The 20,790-nt window shown below is 39.1% G+C and overlaps 1 protein-coding gene and 1 long non-coding RNA gene across 2 annotated transcripts in view; one reads left to right on the top strand and one right to left on the bottom strand.

Moving 5' to 3' along the window:
• The window catches only part of LOC115218890 (sodium-dependent multivitamin transporter), a 108,693-nt gene that overhangs the window by 60,490 nt on the left and 27,413 nt on the right, over positions 1 to 20,790 (top strand). The window contains exons 4-5 of the mRNA XM_029788889.2: positions 17,640 to 17,707; positions 20,132 to 20,286. Coding sequence (XP_029644749.1) covers positions 17,640 to 17,707; positions 20,132 to 20,286 — 223 coding nt within the window. The remainder of the gene's footprint in view (positions 1 to 17,639; positions 17,708 to 20,131; positions 20,287 to 20,790) is intronic.
• LOC118763809 lies at positions 1,798 to 10,819 on the bottom strand. Its single transcript, XR_004999559.1, has 3 exons — positions 10,658 to 10,819; positions 3,009 to 3,011; positions 1,798 to 1,807 (listed from the first exon to the last, which is right to left on the bottom strand). It is a non-coding gene; the product is annotated as an uncharacterized LOC118763809 (long non-coding RNA).

Below are 20,790 nucleotides of genomic sequence, written 5' to 3'. Positions count from 1 at the left end.
CGTGATGACCTCAGTCTTTTGGGATGCAAAAAACATCGTGTTTACTGACTATCTTCAAAAGAGCCACAAAATCAATGGAGAGTACTATGTCGACTTGCTTAGTCAGTTGCGAAAGGTTATGGAGACCAAACGGCCAGGAAAACTAATGAAAGGGGTCTTGTTTCATCAGGACAATACTCCAGCACACAAGTCCTTGGTTTCAATGGCTGCTTTTTTGACCAATAGGATGAAAGCTATGGCTTTGAACTGGTTGATCACCCTCCCTATTAACCTGGATTCGCCCCATCTGACTATCATCTGTTCCCCCATCAGCAAAAACACTTGGCTGGGAACCGGTATCGCAGTGATGATGGCGTCGTATCTGTTGTTGATGATGTTTTTGACCAACCGGATGAAATCTTCTTCGCCAATGGGATTCAAGAACTGCAATTCTTAGAGAAGAAGTGTGCGGACCGCAATGGGGACTAGGTTGGCTCATTTGGTCACATTCTATGAGGGTGTCTTGGTCAGCCTATGAACTTCTCAGACGACCCCCGTAGTGGCGACAGTGATGGTAGGGTGGCAGTGGCAATGGTGGAGTACCGGGGAAGATAGAGGCAGCGGTGACAAGAGAGTTGGTGGTCGTCATCATCGTTGTGGTTATCTGATGGAGTAGGTCTATCATTAAAGACACCCGCACAGAGTTAATCGCATCAGAGAGTATTGATAAGGCTTCACTAATCAAAACAATGCCTTCTGAGTAGCTTCTACATTAATCTTTGGTGCATAAACGGGGTATTCCAGTCAACTCAAGACTGTATTAAGTTCTGCAGATGTTTTATTGTTGATTAATTTAACGTTGATTTAACGAATCTCGTGACAAAATACAGTGAATGCCTGTCTTACGAATATGCCTCAGACATATTTAAACAGGTAACAAGTTTGTATTTGAACACATCAGTGCTTAGAGCTGTCATTCCGTAATTTACAGCGACCCAGGAATAGCACAAGAAATCTGTTGTATCGCACGTTCGACGTACGATACAACGGGATAATAATAATAATGTCCTGGCAAATCGTTCTACTCAAGATACTGGTAATAACCCTCGACAATACCCAACTCTCGGCTTTACACTCCTTACAGGGCTCTCTGCGTATGTCCATGTATATTGTGGCACAGTCCATTAGGAGCCAACCAATAGGGGTGTTCTACTTCCACACAACAAAATCATTGAACGATTACGGGAATATCATAAGAGGGACCGGTCTCTCGTGTCAGTTCGCAGCGACTCCCTTTCCGGCTTCTGATTCGGAAGAGGAGATAACCACTCCGAAATGCATGCATCCCGCACATATTATTAGGGAGCGCTATGAGCTGACTCGGTGAACCTACACCTATCTGTCCTCGGCGAGAAATTTTCTTCGTGACAAAATACAGTGAATGGCCTTCTTACAGGTTCGAATAGGCCTCGATAATCAACAGGTAAGATATGTGGATACGTTAATATATGGCGGTAAGAGCGGCCGCTGTTGTGTTAAAAGTTCGATTCCACTGCACAGCACGCTTTGAGCTGGTTTTGCCTATCATGGTTTCAGGTGCTTTCTGAACAAATTCTCTGTAACAATCAAAGACACTTCTCTCTCTCTCTCTCTCTCTCTCTCTCTCTCTCTCTCTCTCTCTCTCTCTCCTCTCTCCTCTCTCCATGAGAAATGAGTATGAACCAATAATTGATCTACCTGCAAATCTGTAACCAACGACATTATTGCTTGCCAGTTGTGACGTTTTGCAGCAATATTTGTGACGTTTACAGCAATTAATGATGTTCAACTTGTATTTATTTTATCGACTTCAGCGGAATTTGAACTCAGAACGAAAAGACGAACGAAATGCCGCTAAGCATTTTGTCCGGCATGCTAATGACTCTATTAGTTCATCGCCTTCGAACGCCAATAATATTGATTTCAAACTCTAGTACAAGGACAGCAATTTTAGGGGAGGGTTAAGTCCATTATGTCGATCCCAGTAATCGACTGGCGTGCTAACGATTCTTATTTCTTTATTGCCCACAAGGGGCTAAACATAGAGGGGACAAAGAAGGACAGACAAAGAGATTAAGTCGATTGCATCGACCCCAGTGCGTAACTGGTACTTAATTTATCGACCCCGAAAGGATGAAAGGCAAAGTTGACCTCGGCGGATTTTGAACTCAGAACGTAACGGCAGCCGAAATACGGCTACGCATTTCGCCCGGTGTGCTAACGTTTCTGCCAGCTCGCCGACCTCAATACCAGCAACAGTGATACTGTTTATCAGTGACATCATTAATGTTCTGAAGAATATTAACTTTCCACGTGTCCCGTGGCAATTCTTTAATCCCATCAATTAGCATTCTTGAGGCCAGTGGTTGGTGTGATAGTCTTGAATCCTGCTTGAAGAATGCTTGTGGAATGTCAATTGTTATCGGAGAGAAATAGTACAAACGTCATTTAATAGTACATCGGTTATTATCTAATCTACGCATTGCCAGGGCACCAGGAAATCGTTTGCTGTAAGAATAATTATGTAATTGCCATGAGAGCGGTCGACTGCGCACGGAGTTTAGCGTGATGCCAAGATAAGTGGATGCGCAGGAGAATAGTGTTGGGTTTTAGTCCAAGAAAGGAAAAATACTAAATTTACTAACTTTTTGTTTCAGAAACTAAAAGTGACACCTTGGGCGTCTTCTACTATAGTCTTGGGCCGACCAAAGCCTTGTGAGTGGATTTGGTAGATGGAAACTGAAAGAAGCCTGTCATGTGTGTGTGTGTGTGTGTGTGTATTCGTTCCCTACCACCACTAGACAACCGGTGTTAGTGTGTTTACGTCCCCATAAGAGACCGATGGACTAAATACCAGGCTTTAAAAAACATGATAGTAATAAATACTGGGGTCGATTTGTTCAACAACAGTTCCTCAAAGTGGTGCCCCAGCATGGCCGCAGTCTAATGACTGAAGCAAGTAAAAGATAAAAGATGAAAGGAACATTTACAGCCTTTCTAATGGTGGGGGTGGGGTGGGGGTTAAATAAATACGATGTTTATCTAATATGGCGATGGTAGTGGGGGTGGGGTTTTTGCTCCAAACTACCAGGGTTCCTAGAATAGAATCTCTTAGATTAGTTATTTGCTGCGAAGACTTTGTCCAGGCTTTCAAATATTGTAACAATTAATTTGAATAATTTATTCAAACAGATTGTGTTGAAACGGAATACTTGCACGGAATTTCTTATCGTAGGAACAGGTCATGGCAGAGAGTAGAAAGGAAAGGAAAGTTCATCGGAGATTTTTTAAAGAAAAAAAAACGTTCAGGAGTAAAAGAAACAATCCTGCTCTAAACACTTTCATATTTCGCATGGAAAATATTTTGTGCAAAACTTTCCGCCATTGCCAAGTCACCGAAAAGTTTTATTTAAATTCCCCATTAGAAATTATGAAGAAATTGAAAACTAATTGAGATAAATTCCACATAGATACAATTCCATAAAAATAATTCTGCCTTCGAAATGGATGTATTTGCCCTAAAAATAAATGCAGTAAGTAACAAAAAAGAGAAGAAATTCCTTTTCTTCTTTCCTAAAAACATCAGAAACAACGCTATTTACCAGAAATGAGTATTTAAATCTGATCCCATTATCCAGTGAGATTTTTCATCTTAACGGGGCTGTGATGCCAACCTGCGTAACCCCTATTAATATCTCTCTCTCTTTCTCTTTCTCTCTCTCTCTATCTCTCTCTCTCTCTTCTCTGCTCTCTCTTTCTCTTCTCTCTCTCTTTTTCTAGTCACCACCCTCATTCTTCTCGTCCCGCTATCTCATTCTCTCTCTCCCTCTCTCTCTCGCTCTCTCTGTCTCCCTCTCTCGCTCTTTCTCTCTCTCTCTCTCACCCTTTTTTTTTTCCTTGGGTTTTATTTTCGCTAACAAACGAAAAGCCTTAGAGAATGAGGATAAAGGCAATCGTTGAATTTCTCTCTCCTGTCTCCATTTCTATATCCCCAAACCCTCCATTTGAAACCTTCCATCTTAAATCCTCCGTCATGAATATTCCGTCTGCTAACCTCGACTTTTTTCAAACGCATTTCATTGTTGGATATGATATGGAAGTCAAAAAACGTCGTTCGAGTGAACACCATCCTCCAGGATCCTTTGGAGAAGTTTACTCTCTTAGTAGCATCCAGAACAGAATCTCACATCCCTACATCCCACGTTTTACTTGTACACATTCTCCTATATAAGTCAGAAACGCGTATCACACGCATCAAATAGCACGGCCAGCAAAGGTTATGGAAATTGTTGTTTTCCCAATATGTTTAACATTTTCTAGTGGATTATGAGTAATCCCAAGCTAGGATTAGATGAAATGCACATTAAAAGCAATTAGCATTTTCTGACCAGCAAATCTAATTCGGCGCCCACCATGGCACACTTTAAGGAGTTGACTTTAACTCAGATCACCCAACCATACCGTACTTTCAACAGCCATAGGGCCACCTGGTGTTTTAACATATTTTCAACGTAAATCCAGTGAACTAAAATAATAACAATTAACATCGAACCGTTTTATAACCTAGTTTTGCATATTTTATAATCGTTTTAACAAATTGTCTTTCAGTTTTGGTTCGATAATTATCAAAATAAAAGATAAAATTTAAGAACAAACAATTATATTTATATAAAAGAAAAGACGAAAGAAGAAAAAAAAGGAAAAGACAGAAGAAATGTCTTTAAGCGTCGTTCTAATATTTTTGACTTTTAAATTAAAATAGAATTAATAATTGTGTAATTATATTGAAACAATTTACTGGGCCCGGTCTTTTGGGCACACTGCCATCGTAAGTTATTCTCCTATGACGTACACTACAAAGACCCTCATATTTTGCGTCTGAACCTGTCAAGTCGTATCAGAATAAATATGCCAATAACCGTTCCAGATCTCGCTGTACATGGGGCAAATAACGATTTTTAAAAATGTTATTATTATTTCCACCCAAAGATCAGCGAGCTGGCAGAATCGTTAGCACGCTCGACAAAATGATTAACGGCATTTCACCTTTCTTTATATTCTGGCTTCAAATTCCACCGAGGTCGACTATGCCTTTTATCCTTTAGAAATCGATAAAAATAAGTACCAGTTACGCACTGGGGTTGATTTAATCGATCAGCCCCACCCCAAATTTCAGGCCTTGTGCCTATTATGTGAATATTATTTTTCCACCAAAAGGCGGCGAGCTGACAAAATCTTTTGCATTCCGAACAAAATGCTTCGCAGTATTTCGTCCGTCTTTACATTCTAAGTTCAAATTCCACCGAAGTCAACTTTGCTTTTCATCTTTTTGGGTTCGATAAAATAAGCATTGAGCATTGCCTCAGTTGACCTCAGTTGAGCATTGAGGTCGATGTAATCGGCTTACCCCCATCCCACCTTTCCTTGAAATTGCTGGCCTTGTGCCAAAATTTGAAACTACTAATTAAACTTTACCAAAGATTGATGGCTGGCAGGGTCATTGAAGCAACAGATAAATCGTCCCATGGTATGTAATCTTCATTCTTTACATCCTACGTTCAAACCCTTTCCGAGGTTAACAAAAAAAAGTCTCAGTCAAAAACTAGGGGCCAATGCAATCAACTTTATCACCTCTCCCTCTCCCAAAAAATATTTGTTACTTTGTGTCAATAATTATTGTCCTAATTTGGGAGCCGCCACGTACTCGTTCGACATGCTAGAAATAACAAATCTCACACTCTCAAAATTATGGCTTTATTGCAATAAAAAGAATACTTTAAACAATGTAGTCCTAGGTAACCTATGACGGCAATTATCATGGTTGGAATGCCTTAATAACCTACTCAATCACTGTTGGTCTACACAGATATAATAACCAGCCATTTTGTTTGGCAATCTGCTGATTCTTCTAATAGACAGAACCGGTAGAGCGCCAGAATAAATTACTTGCGTTATTTCTCAGTTCCTAATCAACGGAGTTTGTCACTTTTCGAATCTGTGGAATTGGTTTAAAGGTAAAAAGTGATTTCTATCTCCCAGAAAATAGACAGACAGAATCGGTAGAGCATCTGAATTAATACCTTGTGGAATTTATTCCGTTCTTAAATCAATCCCACCGAGGGTCGTCTTTGCATTTATCCTTTCCTGCATTGATTTAATCGACCGGCTCACACACACACACACACACACACACACATACACACACACACACACACCCATTTCGCACCAAAATCAGAAAGTGTTTAATCAGGGAGTGTTTGGTTATTTTCTTCGCTTTTATTGAAATCATTTGTGAAACGTAAATAAAAGAGGAAACGGGGAGGACGGAAAGATTTGCTTTAAACTTTCTTTTTTTTATATATATATTTTGATATAAAACGATGGTGACACTATATCTCTTTGCACATTATTCTGGGTATTAATGTCCTCGTTAAATCATATCCATAGCAATAGAAGCCAAGAAAATACAGCAAGAAAATAACTTCAAACAAGGGCACTCAGAGAGCGCAAACCTCCGACAAGGCAACACTGAAACATCGCAAATATTCGAGAAATAAACAGAATTACTAATGTACATGCTTCCATAAGTACAGGCTTCCATTATTACAGGCTTCCATATATAAAGCTGCGTTTGTTGTTGTAAATGTCTTTTTAAATTCGATTTTCTTACAAAACTTTGTAGGAATCGAGCAGAATCCCAACAATTGATTATTTCCCCCACCCACGCACTTTCCACATCTCCCCCCCCATCTCTCTCTCTCTTTCTTTCTCTCTCTCTCTCTCTCTCTCTCTCTCTCTCTCTCTCTCTCCCCTCTCTAGTCTGAGATCCTAACAAGCTTCTGTCACCCCTATGCCTCCCTCCTCTCACTATACAATTAAAATAATTAAATACCAGTATAAAAATACTTATGCATTGTTTCCTAAACTATCGTTTCCTCACAAATTAAATATATTTCCTCTGCTTTTTTCCTTTTTTTTTATTTTGTACGCATTTTTTTCGTCAATTTTGTTTGTTTTTAGCCAATTATGTGGATACTAAATATCCGCCCGGTCAGTGATATCGGATAATTTGTCATCAGGTTCTCCAACTAAATATAAAATGGAATAGAGATATATTCCCACAATAAAATTGGCTTCAAGCCTTATCACTTAACTCTAACCCTATTTCTATCCCTATCCCTAACCCTACCCCTAACCCTCCTATCATTCATTATTTCGTCCTTCGTTATTTCCTTTCTTTGCCTTTATTAATTATCTAACGTAACCTAATTTGATATTTTGCTGTTTTTTTTCATGCAGCAATTATCATTACAGCGATGTTTCATTCATTTATTTAATTGCAGTTGAGTTCAGTCTCAGATGTTGAATATTTACATTGAAGGCGTCCAAGTGACGACAACTGACGTTAGCCAGTGATCCTATATGAACACTGTTTCCTCTTCATTTCGTCAATCCTACCGCAGCTTTAACGAGATTATAATAACTCGAAACTTAATAGGACAGCAACAATAATAACAAGAATTAGTTTAGAGGTTTAGATAACGCTTGAAAGTAGTTTAGTGACTTGTTAAACAAAGGAAATGTCGCAAAAGATTAAATATTTGTGATGGGTTCTACAATTCCCAACGAATAAATCAATGAATATCTGTAGCTCACTTTCACTTCTCAACATAAACTTCATTGCAAAAATGTTTAATAATTCTATAAACATTTCCCATCTTATACTCTGTACTACGTTTGCTGGGGGTGGGTTCGTGTTTTTCCTTTTCTTTTTTTTTTCTTTTTTTTTTGTTTGTTTCATTTGGTGGGGGTTGTGCTCGTTCGAGACTATCACTCGTTCGAGTAATAAGAAGTACCTTTTCGCACGAATCGGTTGCGCGTCGGACGGAACAGCTTCTGGTCTTTAATTACGTCCCTTAGTCTTTGAGTTCAAATCCTACACAGTTCAACATTGTGTTTCATCGTTCTGTGACCATAAAATAATTAATGGGGTTGATGTAATCAACTAATCTTCCAGCGTGGTGCCCCAGCATGGCTGCATCTAATGACTGAAACCATCGAAAGAATTGGATATATATTGTTCAGTATATTGAAGGCTATTCACTCCAGAGGGAGAGTGAAAACTGCTAACATTCACTTCTCCTCTGAAGTGAAGACTCTTCAATACACTAAACAATGTATATCCTATGAATACCTCTTACCTGTTTAGCTTTGCTCTCACCAGAATGTATCCTTATTCCATGTACAACGCTGGATCTAATAGCATTCAATTTCATTTTCCCTCAATATGGAGTACTGCATAATTCTTTCCCTCTTTTCACCTTGCCTTACCACTTAACCACTCTTTCTGATCGTGGATTTACCTGAAGAAAACCCGATCCAGCTGGATTTAATTGGACCCTCCTACCCTCCTACCCTCCAAGACATAATGAACCACAACAAATATCATTGATGAGGAGCTTTTTCTCCACTGTTTAACCTATATTTCTCCGATGACCGAGTACTCGACTTATAGAGTCTTCACTCGATACGAGGATCCAATAGCTGTCAGAGACTGTCTTTGCCACTTCGTACTATTTTTACCATTCGTTATGTAGCAAATTTTTTTTAAATTGAATTAAGTGAAATCAAACGTTCTTGTTCTGCCATGACTAATTGTTTGCCTTTCCTCACTACGCTAACTTCTCTCTTTCTCTCTCTCTCTCTCTCTCTCTCTCTCTCTCTCTCTCTCTCTCTCTCTCTCTCTCTCTCTCTCTCTCTCTCTCTCTCTCTCTCTCTCTCTCTCTCTCTCTCTCTCTCTCTCTCTCTCTCTCTCTCTCTCTCTCTCTCCCTCGCTATATATATATATATATATATATATATATATATCTGAAGGATTTCGTACCTTTTGGGGGCCCGCAATTGCTTATATTATTGATTCTATTATTATCATTTTAAAATTGTTTCACTAGATAATAACAGTGTCAATGGTATCTTCGCAAATTATTCTTTTCGTACAAAAAAAAAACAAAAGACGAAGACGTGTGTGTAAACAACAAACATGTATTAGTTTAAAGCTCTGGAAGGGAGAAAATCTTTTACGTTTCGAGCCTACGCTCTTCGACAGAAAGGAACACAGAAAAGATGTGTGTGTGTGTCTGTCTGTCTGTCTGTCTGTCTGTCTGTGTGTCTGTGTGTATTCCCCACCACCAGACAACCAGTGTTGGTGTGCGTTTATGTCCCCGGTAAAAGATACATCATCCCCAGTGCTTGAGTGTTTTTCGTTCTTTTGTTTGTTTGTTTGTTTGTCTTTTGTTTTGTTTTGTTTTGTTTTTGTTGTTTTTTGCACACCACCAACAAACCAAATTGAGACAGTTTCTTAACTCTACTAACAGAGAAGAGTCGCCATATTTTTCCATTACTGGATTGCCAAGTGCGACTGACCGACGCTATGGATATTTATATGCAGTGTGGTTTGAGTATACGCGTGAACATTTACCTGTGTATCTGTTGTGCGTACACATGGGTGTGAGGGAGTAAAAGTCGATGACTGTGGTGAAATCCTTTTGCCTGGTAAATCTACGATGCATTCAATGACATTTTAATTATACACCCTGCAACCACCGAAACCACCTATTGTTTTGGTGTGTGAATTTGGTGATGAATGAAAATGATAAATTAATTCAGATTTTCCATTTCTATGATCTTATTTCATTGTTTGATAATTGCCTGTTTTCGGCAACACCTTCTAATTCTACTATAAATTAGAACGTAGAACTTGAAAGCAACACTAGCCCTACAAAGATACCGATAGAATAAGTACCAAGCTTGTAAAACAAAAACAAATACTACGGTCGACTGATTCGACTAAAAATTAGATTCGACTGAAACAAGTAAAAGATAAAACTCACACACAGGCGTATAATGGCCAAATGGTAGAGAAGTTCGCTTCGCAAACAGGAGGTCTTGTGTTCGTCCCTACTACAGGGAATCTTGGACAAATATCAAAAACTGTCGAACAGGATTGTATCTGTGATTCAGAAAGGTGCAGCCTTGTCACACAATGTGCCACGCTGATTCTACATGAGAACTGTGGTAAGAATTATGTAAGCATGTTTGTGGAATACTCGCCCACTTACTCGTTAATTCAAGGGCAGGTAATTCTAACAACTAAATACTCATCGTCGAACGACAGAGAGCCACCACCACTACCACCACCATATGCATACAAACACACACACACACACACATACTCTCCATCTCTCCTCTCTCTCTCTCTCTCTCTCTATATATATATATATATATATATATATATATATATTATATATCGAACACACGCACACATACTCTCCATCTCTCTCGACCATCTCTGTGGACGCCAGCTCCTGGCCGATTCCAAGCAGTCCATCTTTTTGCGGGCGCCTGCCAGCGCGCTGTGGACCGGTTTAACTTTTCCAGGCGTCCCCGTCATCTGAACATCTCCCCAGCCGAACTCTCGGCCCTTCGATATCTCCGACGCCGCACTGACATCATAAAACCGGCCGACAAGAGTGGAGCCGTGGTGGTGTGGGGCGTGGACCTCTACAAGGGAGAAGCTCTCCACGAACTCCAAGACACCTCCTTCTATTGCCCTCTGCCCTCCAACCCCACGCCCAGCTACCAACAGACGGTGTCCTCCACTATCCATGACCTCATCTCCTCCTCCCGTCTGCCCCCCACCGCCTCCAACCTCATTGTCCGAACCCCACGCACCCCTACTATTTACTTCCTCCCCAAAATCCACAAAACTAACAACACTGGCCGCACCTCGTCTCCGCCTGCAACTGCCCCACCGAACTCATCTCCAGGTATCTTGACCTTGTCCTTGCCCCCCAAGTGGTCCCCCCCCTTTCACATCCATGACACCAACCACACGCTTCGTTTGTTCAACTCTTTCTCCTTCCCTCCTGGCCCCTCTAAACTCTGTGTTCGGATTGTCCTTGCACAGGGGTCATCCGGACTCCCGTTTGCACCGTGAACAGGGATTAATCTTCTCTCTTCGCTCCTTTGTGCCACATGGGCTCAACTCTCCTCCTCTCTATATCTAACCTCTCTCCCCCTCATACCTACTTCCTCCCACCCACCTCTCCTCTCTTGCTCCGACTCCTACTTCTCTTAACTCCTACCCATCTTCTCCCTTCCCCTTCATCGTCACCCCTCTCTCGTAATCCCACCCCACCCCTACACAATCCAACCCCACCTTCCCTATCCATCCCACTCCACCCCATCCCTTACATCCACTCCCACATATCCCACCTCTACCACCACCCTCAGCCTAACCCTCACCCCACCCTTGATTTCCCCACTCTCGCCTCTCCCACCTCCCAACACCTATTTCTTTATTACCCACAAGGAGCTAAACGCAGAGGGGACAAACAAGGACAGACAAAGGGATTAAGTCGATTACGTCGACCCCAGTGCGTAACTGGTACTTAATTTATCGACCCCGAAAGGATGAAAAGCAAAGTCGACCTCGGCGGAATTTGAACTCACAACGTAACGGCAGACGAAATACCGCTAAGCATTTCGCCCGTCGCGCTTACGTTTCTGCCAGCTCGCCACCCTCCCAACACCATCACACCCCACCACAAACCACTACACCATACACCACCATACCACACAACACCACATCACATCACACCACCAATCACACACTAGCACTGACCACTTCCCAGCCCCACATCAACACACCAACACATACACACACGCACACGTCAAGGTGAACAGTCCTCATCCACACGCACATACATACTCTTATACACACACACGCTTACCTTCGTTTGGAGATCACCACTACTTTATTATCTCCCCTTCTTCCTAGCTCTTCTGTGTGACCCTTATGTTCGGCATTCACCATGATAAATCGCTAGCCACTACACAGTTTATTTTCTCTCCTTGTTTCTTTCTGTGTTCCTTTCTGTGGAAGAGCGTAGGCTCGAAACGTTAAAAACTTTTTCATTTCCCGAGCGTTATACTAATACATCTGTTTGTTGTCTACACCACCTGTCTTCGTCTTTTGTTGTTTTTCTTTTGCGAATTCTCCCTATATATAAATATATATATATATATATGTACGAGGGACGTTCAATAAGTAATGCCTCTGACCCACTTGCAGTTGTTTGATCTAGCTGAAATTTTGCATGTGCAATCATTTATATCTCTATAGAGTAAGTGGCAAATTACAGCTCTGAATTAATTGTGGTTTCTGATTTACAGGTGTTTGAACCGAGTCAAGTGTGAAATGGAGCATGTTGAGTGTCGAGCAGTGATCCGGTTTTTGTATTTGAAAGGACGCACACCACGGGAGACTTTTGATGAAACGAAAGTAACTTATGGTGATGATGCCCCATCATATAACCTTGTAAAACGCTGGCATCGTGAATTCAAACATGGTCGGAACTCTGTGGAAACAGCTCCCAGATCTGGTCGCCCCTTCTGCCATTGATGAGGCATCTGTCTGTCAAGTTGAGGCTGCCATTTTGGAAGATCGACGCATAATTATTCGCCAAATAGCCCATGAGGTCAAGATTAGTACCGGGTCTGTGGAAACTATCATTCATGACCATTTGCATATGCAAAAGGTGTCTGCCAGATGGATTCCCAGGTTGTTGCTCACGCCTTTCCAGAAGCAAGAACGCGTCGAGTGCTCGAGGGTGAATTTGGAGATGTGCCAAGAAGATGAGTCAAAATTTTTCAAAAGACTGATTACACAGGATGAAACCTGGGTCCATCACGATGATCCAGAGACTAAAGCCCAGTCAATGCAGTGGAAGCACCCCCCTCCAAAGAAGGCAAGGGTGCAGCCCTCCGCTGGCAAGGTCATGCTCACAGTCTTCTGGGACCAGGACGGAGTAGTGATGACAGATTTCGTGGCAAAGGGTACCACAATTGCACTTTTGAGGAAATTAAGAGAAGTTATCAAAATCAAGAGGCGGGGCAAGATCAGCAAAGACATCCTCCTCCTGCAGGACAACGCTCCGGTCCACAACTCGCTTGTCGCCAGATCAGAAGCACAGGCGTATGGCTATGAACTCCTCCCCCATTCCCCTACTTTCCTGACCTTGCACCCTCTGATTTTCACCTCTTCCCAGTCATGAAGTTGTTTTTGAAAGGAAAGCGTTTCCCAGATGATGCAGCCTTGATTTCTGAAGTCACGTTCAGGTTGGAGGACCAAGCTGGGGTCTTCTACAAAAACGGTCTCCAGAGCTGCATCAAACAATGGGAGAAATGCGTAACTCTGGGTGGTTCCTATGTAGAAAAAGACTAATAACTGTGCCAAGTTTCGTTGCTCTACTGCTATGGGAAGTGGGTCAGGGGCATTACTTATTGAACGCCCCTCGTATATATATAGTATATATATATATTATATATATATATAAATATATATATATATATATATATATAGATATATATATATATATATCGAACACCCACACACACACACATCTATTTGCTTTCGTATCTGTTTATCTTTCCTGTTAACAAAACTTAAGTCATCGCGATAATCAATTTAAATCCTAATGGATTGTGTGATTCTCCCGCCCATCCCAAAAGTCAGTGATAAATTAGCTGTCATCACAACCAGGTTAATGATAAAGCCTAACTGCTGATAATGAGTTGAGAATCGGAAATTTGTGATTAGACCATTAAGCTCATTAGTTTAGAGGATAACATGTTTTATACAACGAGAGACGCTGTGTTCCGAGGCATATAACTTCATTTTTGCTGGTCCAGTCCAGACCCAGCTTAAAACGTCGTGTATTGATGTGATTCACTACTATAAACAATATATATATAACTGGTTTCCATTCAAAGCAGTGATCTGTCGTTCGTTTCTTATTCCGTTTGGTCTTGAGGGAGACATTGTAGTCATGACCTTCGAAAGCCCTCCAAAACTGAGTTGTCTTCATGTAATGTGTCAATTGTAGGTCCCCTTGTCCAAAAACCAACTTCCTAGCCAAGAATTGGTCTCTTGAAGAAATAAGAAACTACTTTGGAGTTGGTGGTGACTCTTAAAACTGTTGGAGTCTTTTAGCCCAAAGTCAGAACTTATCGTGCAAACTTGGGTTGTTTTTAAATGTTTTTGTTGCATAAGGGGTCACTGTCAATAATATATACATAAATACATACACAAACACGCACACACATACACATACACACACGCGCACACACACCCACACATATATATATAATTACTCACACACACACACACACACACACACACACACACATGACGTTGACTTTCGTGTGTTGTTGGTTTTCTTGTCCTGCAATGTGATGCCGAGCATCGTTTGTTCCATTTTCAGTTGACCTACAATCAGGCAGTTCATGATGGCAGTGCTGAGAGCTCATGTTTCACTGCCATAAGTCAGTTGGAGATTTTTCTTATAATTTTCATGGAAGCCTTAGAACTTCTCATGAGGTTCTCCACTTATATATATTTCCCTTCCTAGAACTTTCATACATACCCACTGGATGACGGAATATCCAGTGTACGGACATGGTAGCCTATCTTTTGGGATATCCCTGAAACAGCTGTAAGACTTCAAATTCACCTTACCCTAATTAAATATTCTAAATGACTTGAGATAACTGTCCTGCTTTGGTTTTTGTTGTTCTTTTCCCTCTAATATATATATATATATATATATATATATATATATATAATTGAAGGAATTGGAGTCAACAAGGAGTATGGTTGGACAGTTATTTTTAATCGCTACAGTTGTTTCAACGCAACATAGTTCTCCAAGAATACAGGTATTTGATTATATAACTATTTGTTTGCATAATGAGATCTAGTTGTGCTTCCTCAGGCGATATGCGTGTGTTGTCTCCATTAGTTTAAAATCGTCTACTTCAAGGCCATCCCCTCCGTCTTTCGTGGTTTGAATTCAGTCTCCACACACACACGTGTGTGTGTTATGTTATTGTATCAGTTTATGTTTGGTTTGCGTTTTATTGTTTCGCGTTATGGATTGTTGGCAACCAATCTTTATTGGTTAATGTTCTTTAACTAATCTATATGTTTACAGTTCTAGATTGGTTATGTCTATGATTATAATTTTTTTTCCGTTCTATGTATCGGCAACGTGTGTTTTTGATTATGTTCACTAAATTCAGTTCAATAGTTTTAGTTCGCTAGTTCGTTTTAGTGTTTTATGGGTTTTAAGTTCTACAGTTCTTGGGCTGGCAATATCCATTTTGATTAAATTTCTGTTTTTTTATATTTTTTCTGTGCTTCATAGCTAAAGGTAAGATTTATGTTTAAGATGTTATGCTTGTATTTGTAACAAGGAACAGTTAGAAACGTCTGGATTTATTGCACTGTTTCGCCTTTGCTTTTGGTTCGTTAATTCTAGGCAGTGTTTATGTTTTCCAACGCTGTTGACACCGCTGGATATAATGGTACTGACCAGGTGTCAAAACCGTTATGATATCCGTTAGGTAGCTGATAGGGTGTATAGGTGTCATGTGCTTATATTTTGTGTTATCACGGTTCTAAGTTACCTTTCATTGAAATTCTAGTTCTTATACTAATGAACTTGTTTTGGAGTTCTTAGTTTCTTGGTTTAAGGTACTTTCGTTGTATATACCATACCATTTATTGATATTGCGTGATTGTCCTTCATAGAGGTTCAAAATACTTGTTTAAGGGTTTTTGGTTCATGAGGGTTTTGTTACATATATATTGCATGTTTTGTCTTTTTGGTTTTTTGTTTTCCTTAGACAAACTTTGCAACATTTGGAATTAGGTTTCCAAGCCTCGTTTCTATCATCCATATTAATCTTTTGGGGATTAATAATTATTTCTGCATCATTAGAACCAATATCTCATATAAATTATAAACTTCCCCTTGGAAGATTTTATTTGGAATATAGATTGTCTCATTTGTCAGCAGACGTTGAGTGACAACCCTCTGTTGTTCCTTTAACCACTTGTATCAACTTTTATCATCCTACCGTCACTGATAATGTTCTTCCTTCATGTCGCCCCTTCGTCCATCTATATCAATTTTTATTTATCTTACGACCACACGTAATGGACATCTTCGATGGTTCCAGATAACATAAAGTGAGGTTCGCCTTCCATAATCTACCTTGATGCAGCCCAGATACCCCACTAACTTCTAGTAGTGCACAAGTATTTCATTCTATCCACCAGCATCAACACCCACCAAAAACAATTGCTTCTAGTTATTTTCCTGTTAAGATCGATCTCCCTTTTTCACATTATTCGAAATTATTGGAACATTTTAGACATTTGCCTTTACTAGACCTTGTTATATATAACAACCTAGTCTCCTCAAAATCACACACTACTGCAAACGAAAGAAAACCACACTGGATAATGAGTGTGTTCATAATTGTACCAAGCAGAGGGTCCCGCCGATATAACAACCCTTTTTTATGTTAATTTAGCCAATTCTGATCTTTCTGGGAATTTTTGTTCCGGTGTCTGCTAAATTTTTTCATTATTTTTTCCATTTGTAATTTCTTTTAATTCTTCTTCCATACTTTTTTTATCCACTAAATAACTTTTCATTCAAACTATTTTTAGCTTACAACTTTCGAATTCATTGGAATTTTGCCATCGCATGCTGCAATAATTTTTCTTTATTCTTTCATTCTATCATTTGTTCTTCTCACTATTTTCCTCCCAATTTTATTTCTCTTTTTGTTTCCAATCTTGTTATTTTGCATCCTCTACATATGTCTCATCATTATATCTAGTTTTGATTTGTTTTTAACTTTATGAAACAAGTGTTTGTAATTATTTCTTTTTCTTTTCAAATGTTTTTAATAAAACTGATTTAGATTTAATGGGAAAGTTCTTCAATCATTAATCGGTCTGTTGCATCTGTGAAGAAGTAAAAGTTGTTAAAAACTGCCAGGCATTCGAGACCGGTGCACTGAACACCTTACACTATCGGCTCCATTTCTCTCCACACTTCGTGTTTTCCTCTCATCCTAACTACTAAAAATATATACGGCCAACCCACTCCCTCTTTAAATCCCATAATACTGTGGGAAAAGAACAATTTCCCAGCGGTTTGGACCCATGTTGTCCGTTTACAGCCATCATAGAATTGCTACACTAACCATTTCACATAATGCATGAACATCACGAAATCCTGTTTGCTGTTTATGTTGTTAGTGCTGTTGTCTTTGCTGTTTTTCTGTATTGTACAATTATAATTGTTGATTTTGTTGTCATTGACAACAGTATATCGCTGCTGCTGCTGCTGTTAAGTCCTGCATCAGTCCTTCTCAAAGGTTTCCAGCCGAGACCATCCTGTCTTTCTGTATATCAAACAATATTGATCATTTATTTATTTAAGACATTCGCGGGGCAGAGTTTAAGGGAGAACTAACTTCTGTTTCTAGCGAGTCGGGTGACTCCGTAGAGACTCCCTCGTTCACTGCTGCTGCTGCTGCTGCTACTACTGTTAATTTTCCAAGGTTTGGCGCCAAGTTTAACCCAATCGTTTCCTTTTTTTTCTTTCTTTTTCTTTGAAACATAAAACTGTTTTCCTTTATATTTGTATTTTATTTATTTCGAAATTATTTCTATTGTATTCCATTTTTTGTTGTTACCCTAGCAACCGGGATACCTACGTCTGTTGCTATCGCCTTGGCAGGAATTATCTGCACATTATACACAGCCATTGTAAGTACCATTAAACAAGTTTCCATGGAAACACTGATCAAGCAAATTCGCTTCTATTTCTTTTCTTTCTTTTATGCATTTTGTTCCTTTTTATCTTTGTTCTTTTATTAATTCTTTTTTATTTTTATTGTTGCTTATTGATTATTGATTTATAAAATTTTTAATGCACCCCAACAAAAAAAGAACATGGCATTGATATCTAACACTGGTGCAGGATCTGGCACTGAGGGGAAAATACAACCATTTAAGTCAACCTCAATACAAAATTGGTACAGATTTTATCGCTCCTAGAAATATGAAAGTGGACTGAGATGGGATTTGAACGTCAAGGTACTCGCTTTAATACGATAGTGTCAATCATTCTACCGTTTCAGTCATCAAAGCATCATGACAGCTTCCAGACAATTTGATTGCATCTAATATTAAATATACAGCCACAAATGACATTCACTTCACTGTAACTACTACTACTACTACTACTACTACTACTACCACTACTACTACTACTACTACTACTACTACTACTACTACTACTACTACCACTACTGCTACTACACAAAGATGGTGCTGCGTGAGGGGCATTTTTAACTGATGATCGATGTTACGTTAAACTCGAGATACAAGAACGGAATTTAGTTTAAATATATGTGTGTATGTATTTATGTTATGTATGGGAATAGCTACCATATATATATATTATATATATATATATATATATATATATATATATATATATATATATGTATGTATGTATGTATATGTGCGTGTATGTATGTATGTATGCATGTATATATGTAAGTATATATGTAAGTATATATGTAAGTATGCATACATATCAAAGTATGTTTTTTTAAAAAAGAATTTTACATTGAAGTGAAAGATTACTCGATACTTTTGTAGAGTAAAAATTTAGTATTCTTGAAAAATGGTAGTATTTACTGTGACTTCGAAGCTTCGGCCAACTAAGCAAGTCTAACGATGGCTTCGAAGGCCGAAGCTTCTCAGTCGTTGTCAATACTGTTCTTGTTAAAGAATAATAAATTTTATAAATATATATATATATATATATGTGTGTGTGTGTGTGTGTGTGTGTGTGTGTGTGTGTGTGTGTGTGTGTGTGTGTGTGTGTTGTGTACACACACACGATTAATGGAGCTGCCTGAAACGGCCGTATTGCATTAATACCTTGACATCCTGTTTACTTATTTGCATATATTATATATATATATATATATATATATATATATATAGATATATATATATATTTATTTATATATATATATATATATATATATATATATATATATATATATATATATATATATAATATATATATATTATATAATATATTGGATACTGTCGTTATTGGTGGATCAGCAAAACTGTACGCCATTAAGATAAGCACCATTTAATATACGCAGGAGTTATGTGCGAACTTCTATAAGTTTCATGCATCTGATAATACAATGATCGGCCACGCTTGTATACTGCGCTGAACAAACTTATATACAACTTTATATAGCAATATATTTATGTTGTTGAATAGAAGAGGAGGTCGTGAATTTTTCTCTGAAGAGCGTAATCAAATTATGAGACGGCTCGTCAGGAGACTCCATCCGGGCTTCTACTTCCTTGATTGAACCGCCGTGAGACTTTATAATGTTTGTGTGTGTGTGTGTGTGTGTGTGTGTGTGTGTACATATGTATACGTATTCACGTACGTAAGTAGCTATGTATATATATATATGTATGTATGTGTGTGTTTCTACATATATGTGTGAGTGTGCGCGCGCGTGCATTCGTCTGTGTGCGCATATGTACGTACGTACGTATATACCTATGCATATGCGTATATAAGTGTGGTGTTTTGTGTGTCAGTGTGTGTATGATTTTCTACATATCATAGTGGGTGTGTACATATATAATTGTTTTTGTATACATAGATATATACAATATGTGTGTGTGCGAGCGCGCGTGTGTGTGTGTGGTGGTGTGTGTACATATGTATACGTATTCACGTACGTAAGTAGCTATGTATATATATATATGTATGTATGTGTGTGTTTCTACATATATGTGTGAGTGTGCGCGCGCGTGCATTCGTCTGTGTGCGCATATGTACGTACGTACGTATATACCTATGCATATGCGTATCTATAAGTGTGTGTGTTTGTGTGTCAGTGTGTGTATGATTTTCTACATACATAGTGGTGTGTATACATATATAATTGTTTTTGTATACATAGATATATACAAATATGTGTGTGTGCGAGCGCGCGTGTGTGTGTGTGTGTGTTGCGAGCGCGCGTGTGTGTATGGCTGCGTCGTTGCCCGTTGGCAGCATATCTTCTATTTTAACACCTCTAAAAACAATAAAAAACGGTTTATAACATTTTGTTGTTGTTGTTGTTGTTGTTGTTGTAGGGTGGTTTACGCGCCGTTATTTGGACCGATGTGTTCCAGATTATTGTGATGATTGCATCGTTAATCGTTACCGTTGTGATTGGTATACAAAACGCCGGAGGAACGAGCGAAGTTTCCAGATTAATATCGGAAGGAGATCGATGGCCATATTTTGAGTGAGTATCGATTCTTGAAATGCAACTAAATTTTAATGAGGCTTGAAAGACCGGTCGCTGTTTGTTTGACCCCTATGACCTGCTATATGAACTGTTTAATCTGAGATGTTGTGCTTATTGTTGTTCGATGGCATAATTAATGCAATATCTTTAAGATATGATAGGATCCTGTAAGTTAATAAAGGGTAGAAGTCTCATTAACGACATCAATTAACGAAATACCAATGAAGAAATCCAGTAAATCGGTGAAGGGGCTCTTTTCTCTATTTGAACAAGACATTCTTCCATTGAACATTTTTCTGAATTGTTGTTGCTGCTGCTGCTGCTCATTGGGTGGGGGCAAAATCTCATCAGAGGAGTAAATAAAAGTAAAAAAAAAAGACGTCGTTATGTTATTAACATGTTATTCTTCGAAAACATCTCAACAGACAGGATTTCATTTAATTACTGATATTGGTATAAACCTTGGCTAAGGGGTAATAGGTTGTAGAATGGTAATAATTA

The sequence above is a fragment of the Octopus sinensis genome, linkage group LG1 (genome assembly GCF_006345805.1).
Source record: "Octopus sinensis linkage group LG1, ASM634580v1, whole genome shotgun sequence".
Lineage (NCBI taxonomy): Eukaryota > Metazoa > Mollusca > Cephalopoda > Octopoda > Octopodidae > Octopus > Octopus sinensis.
This window is presented reverse-complemented; position numbering and strand designations above follow the sequence as displayed.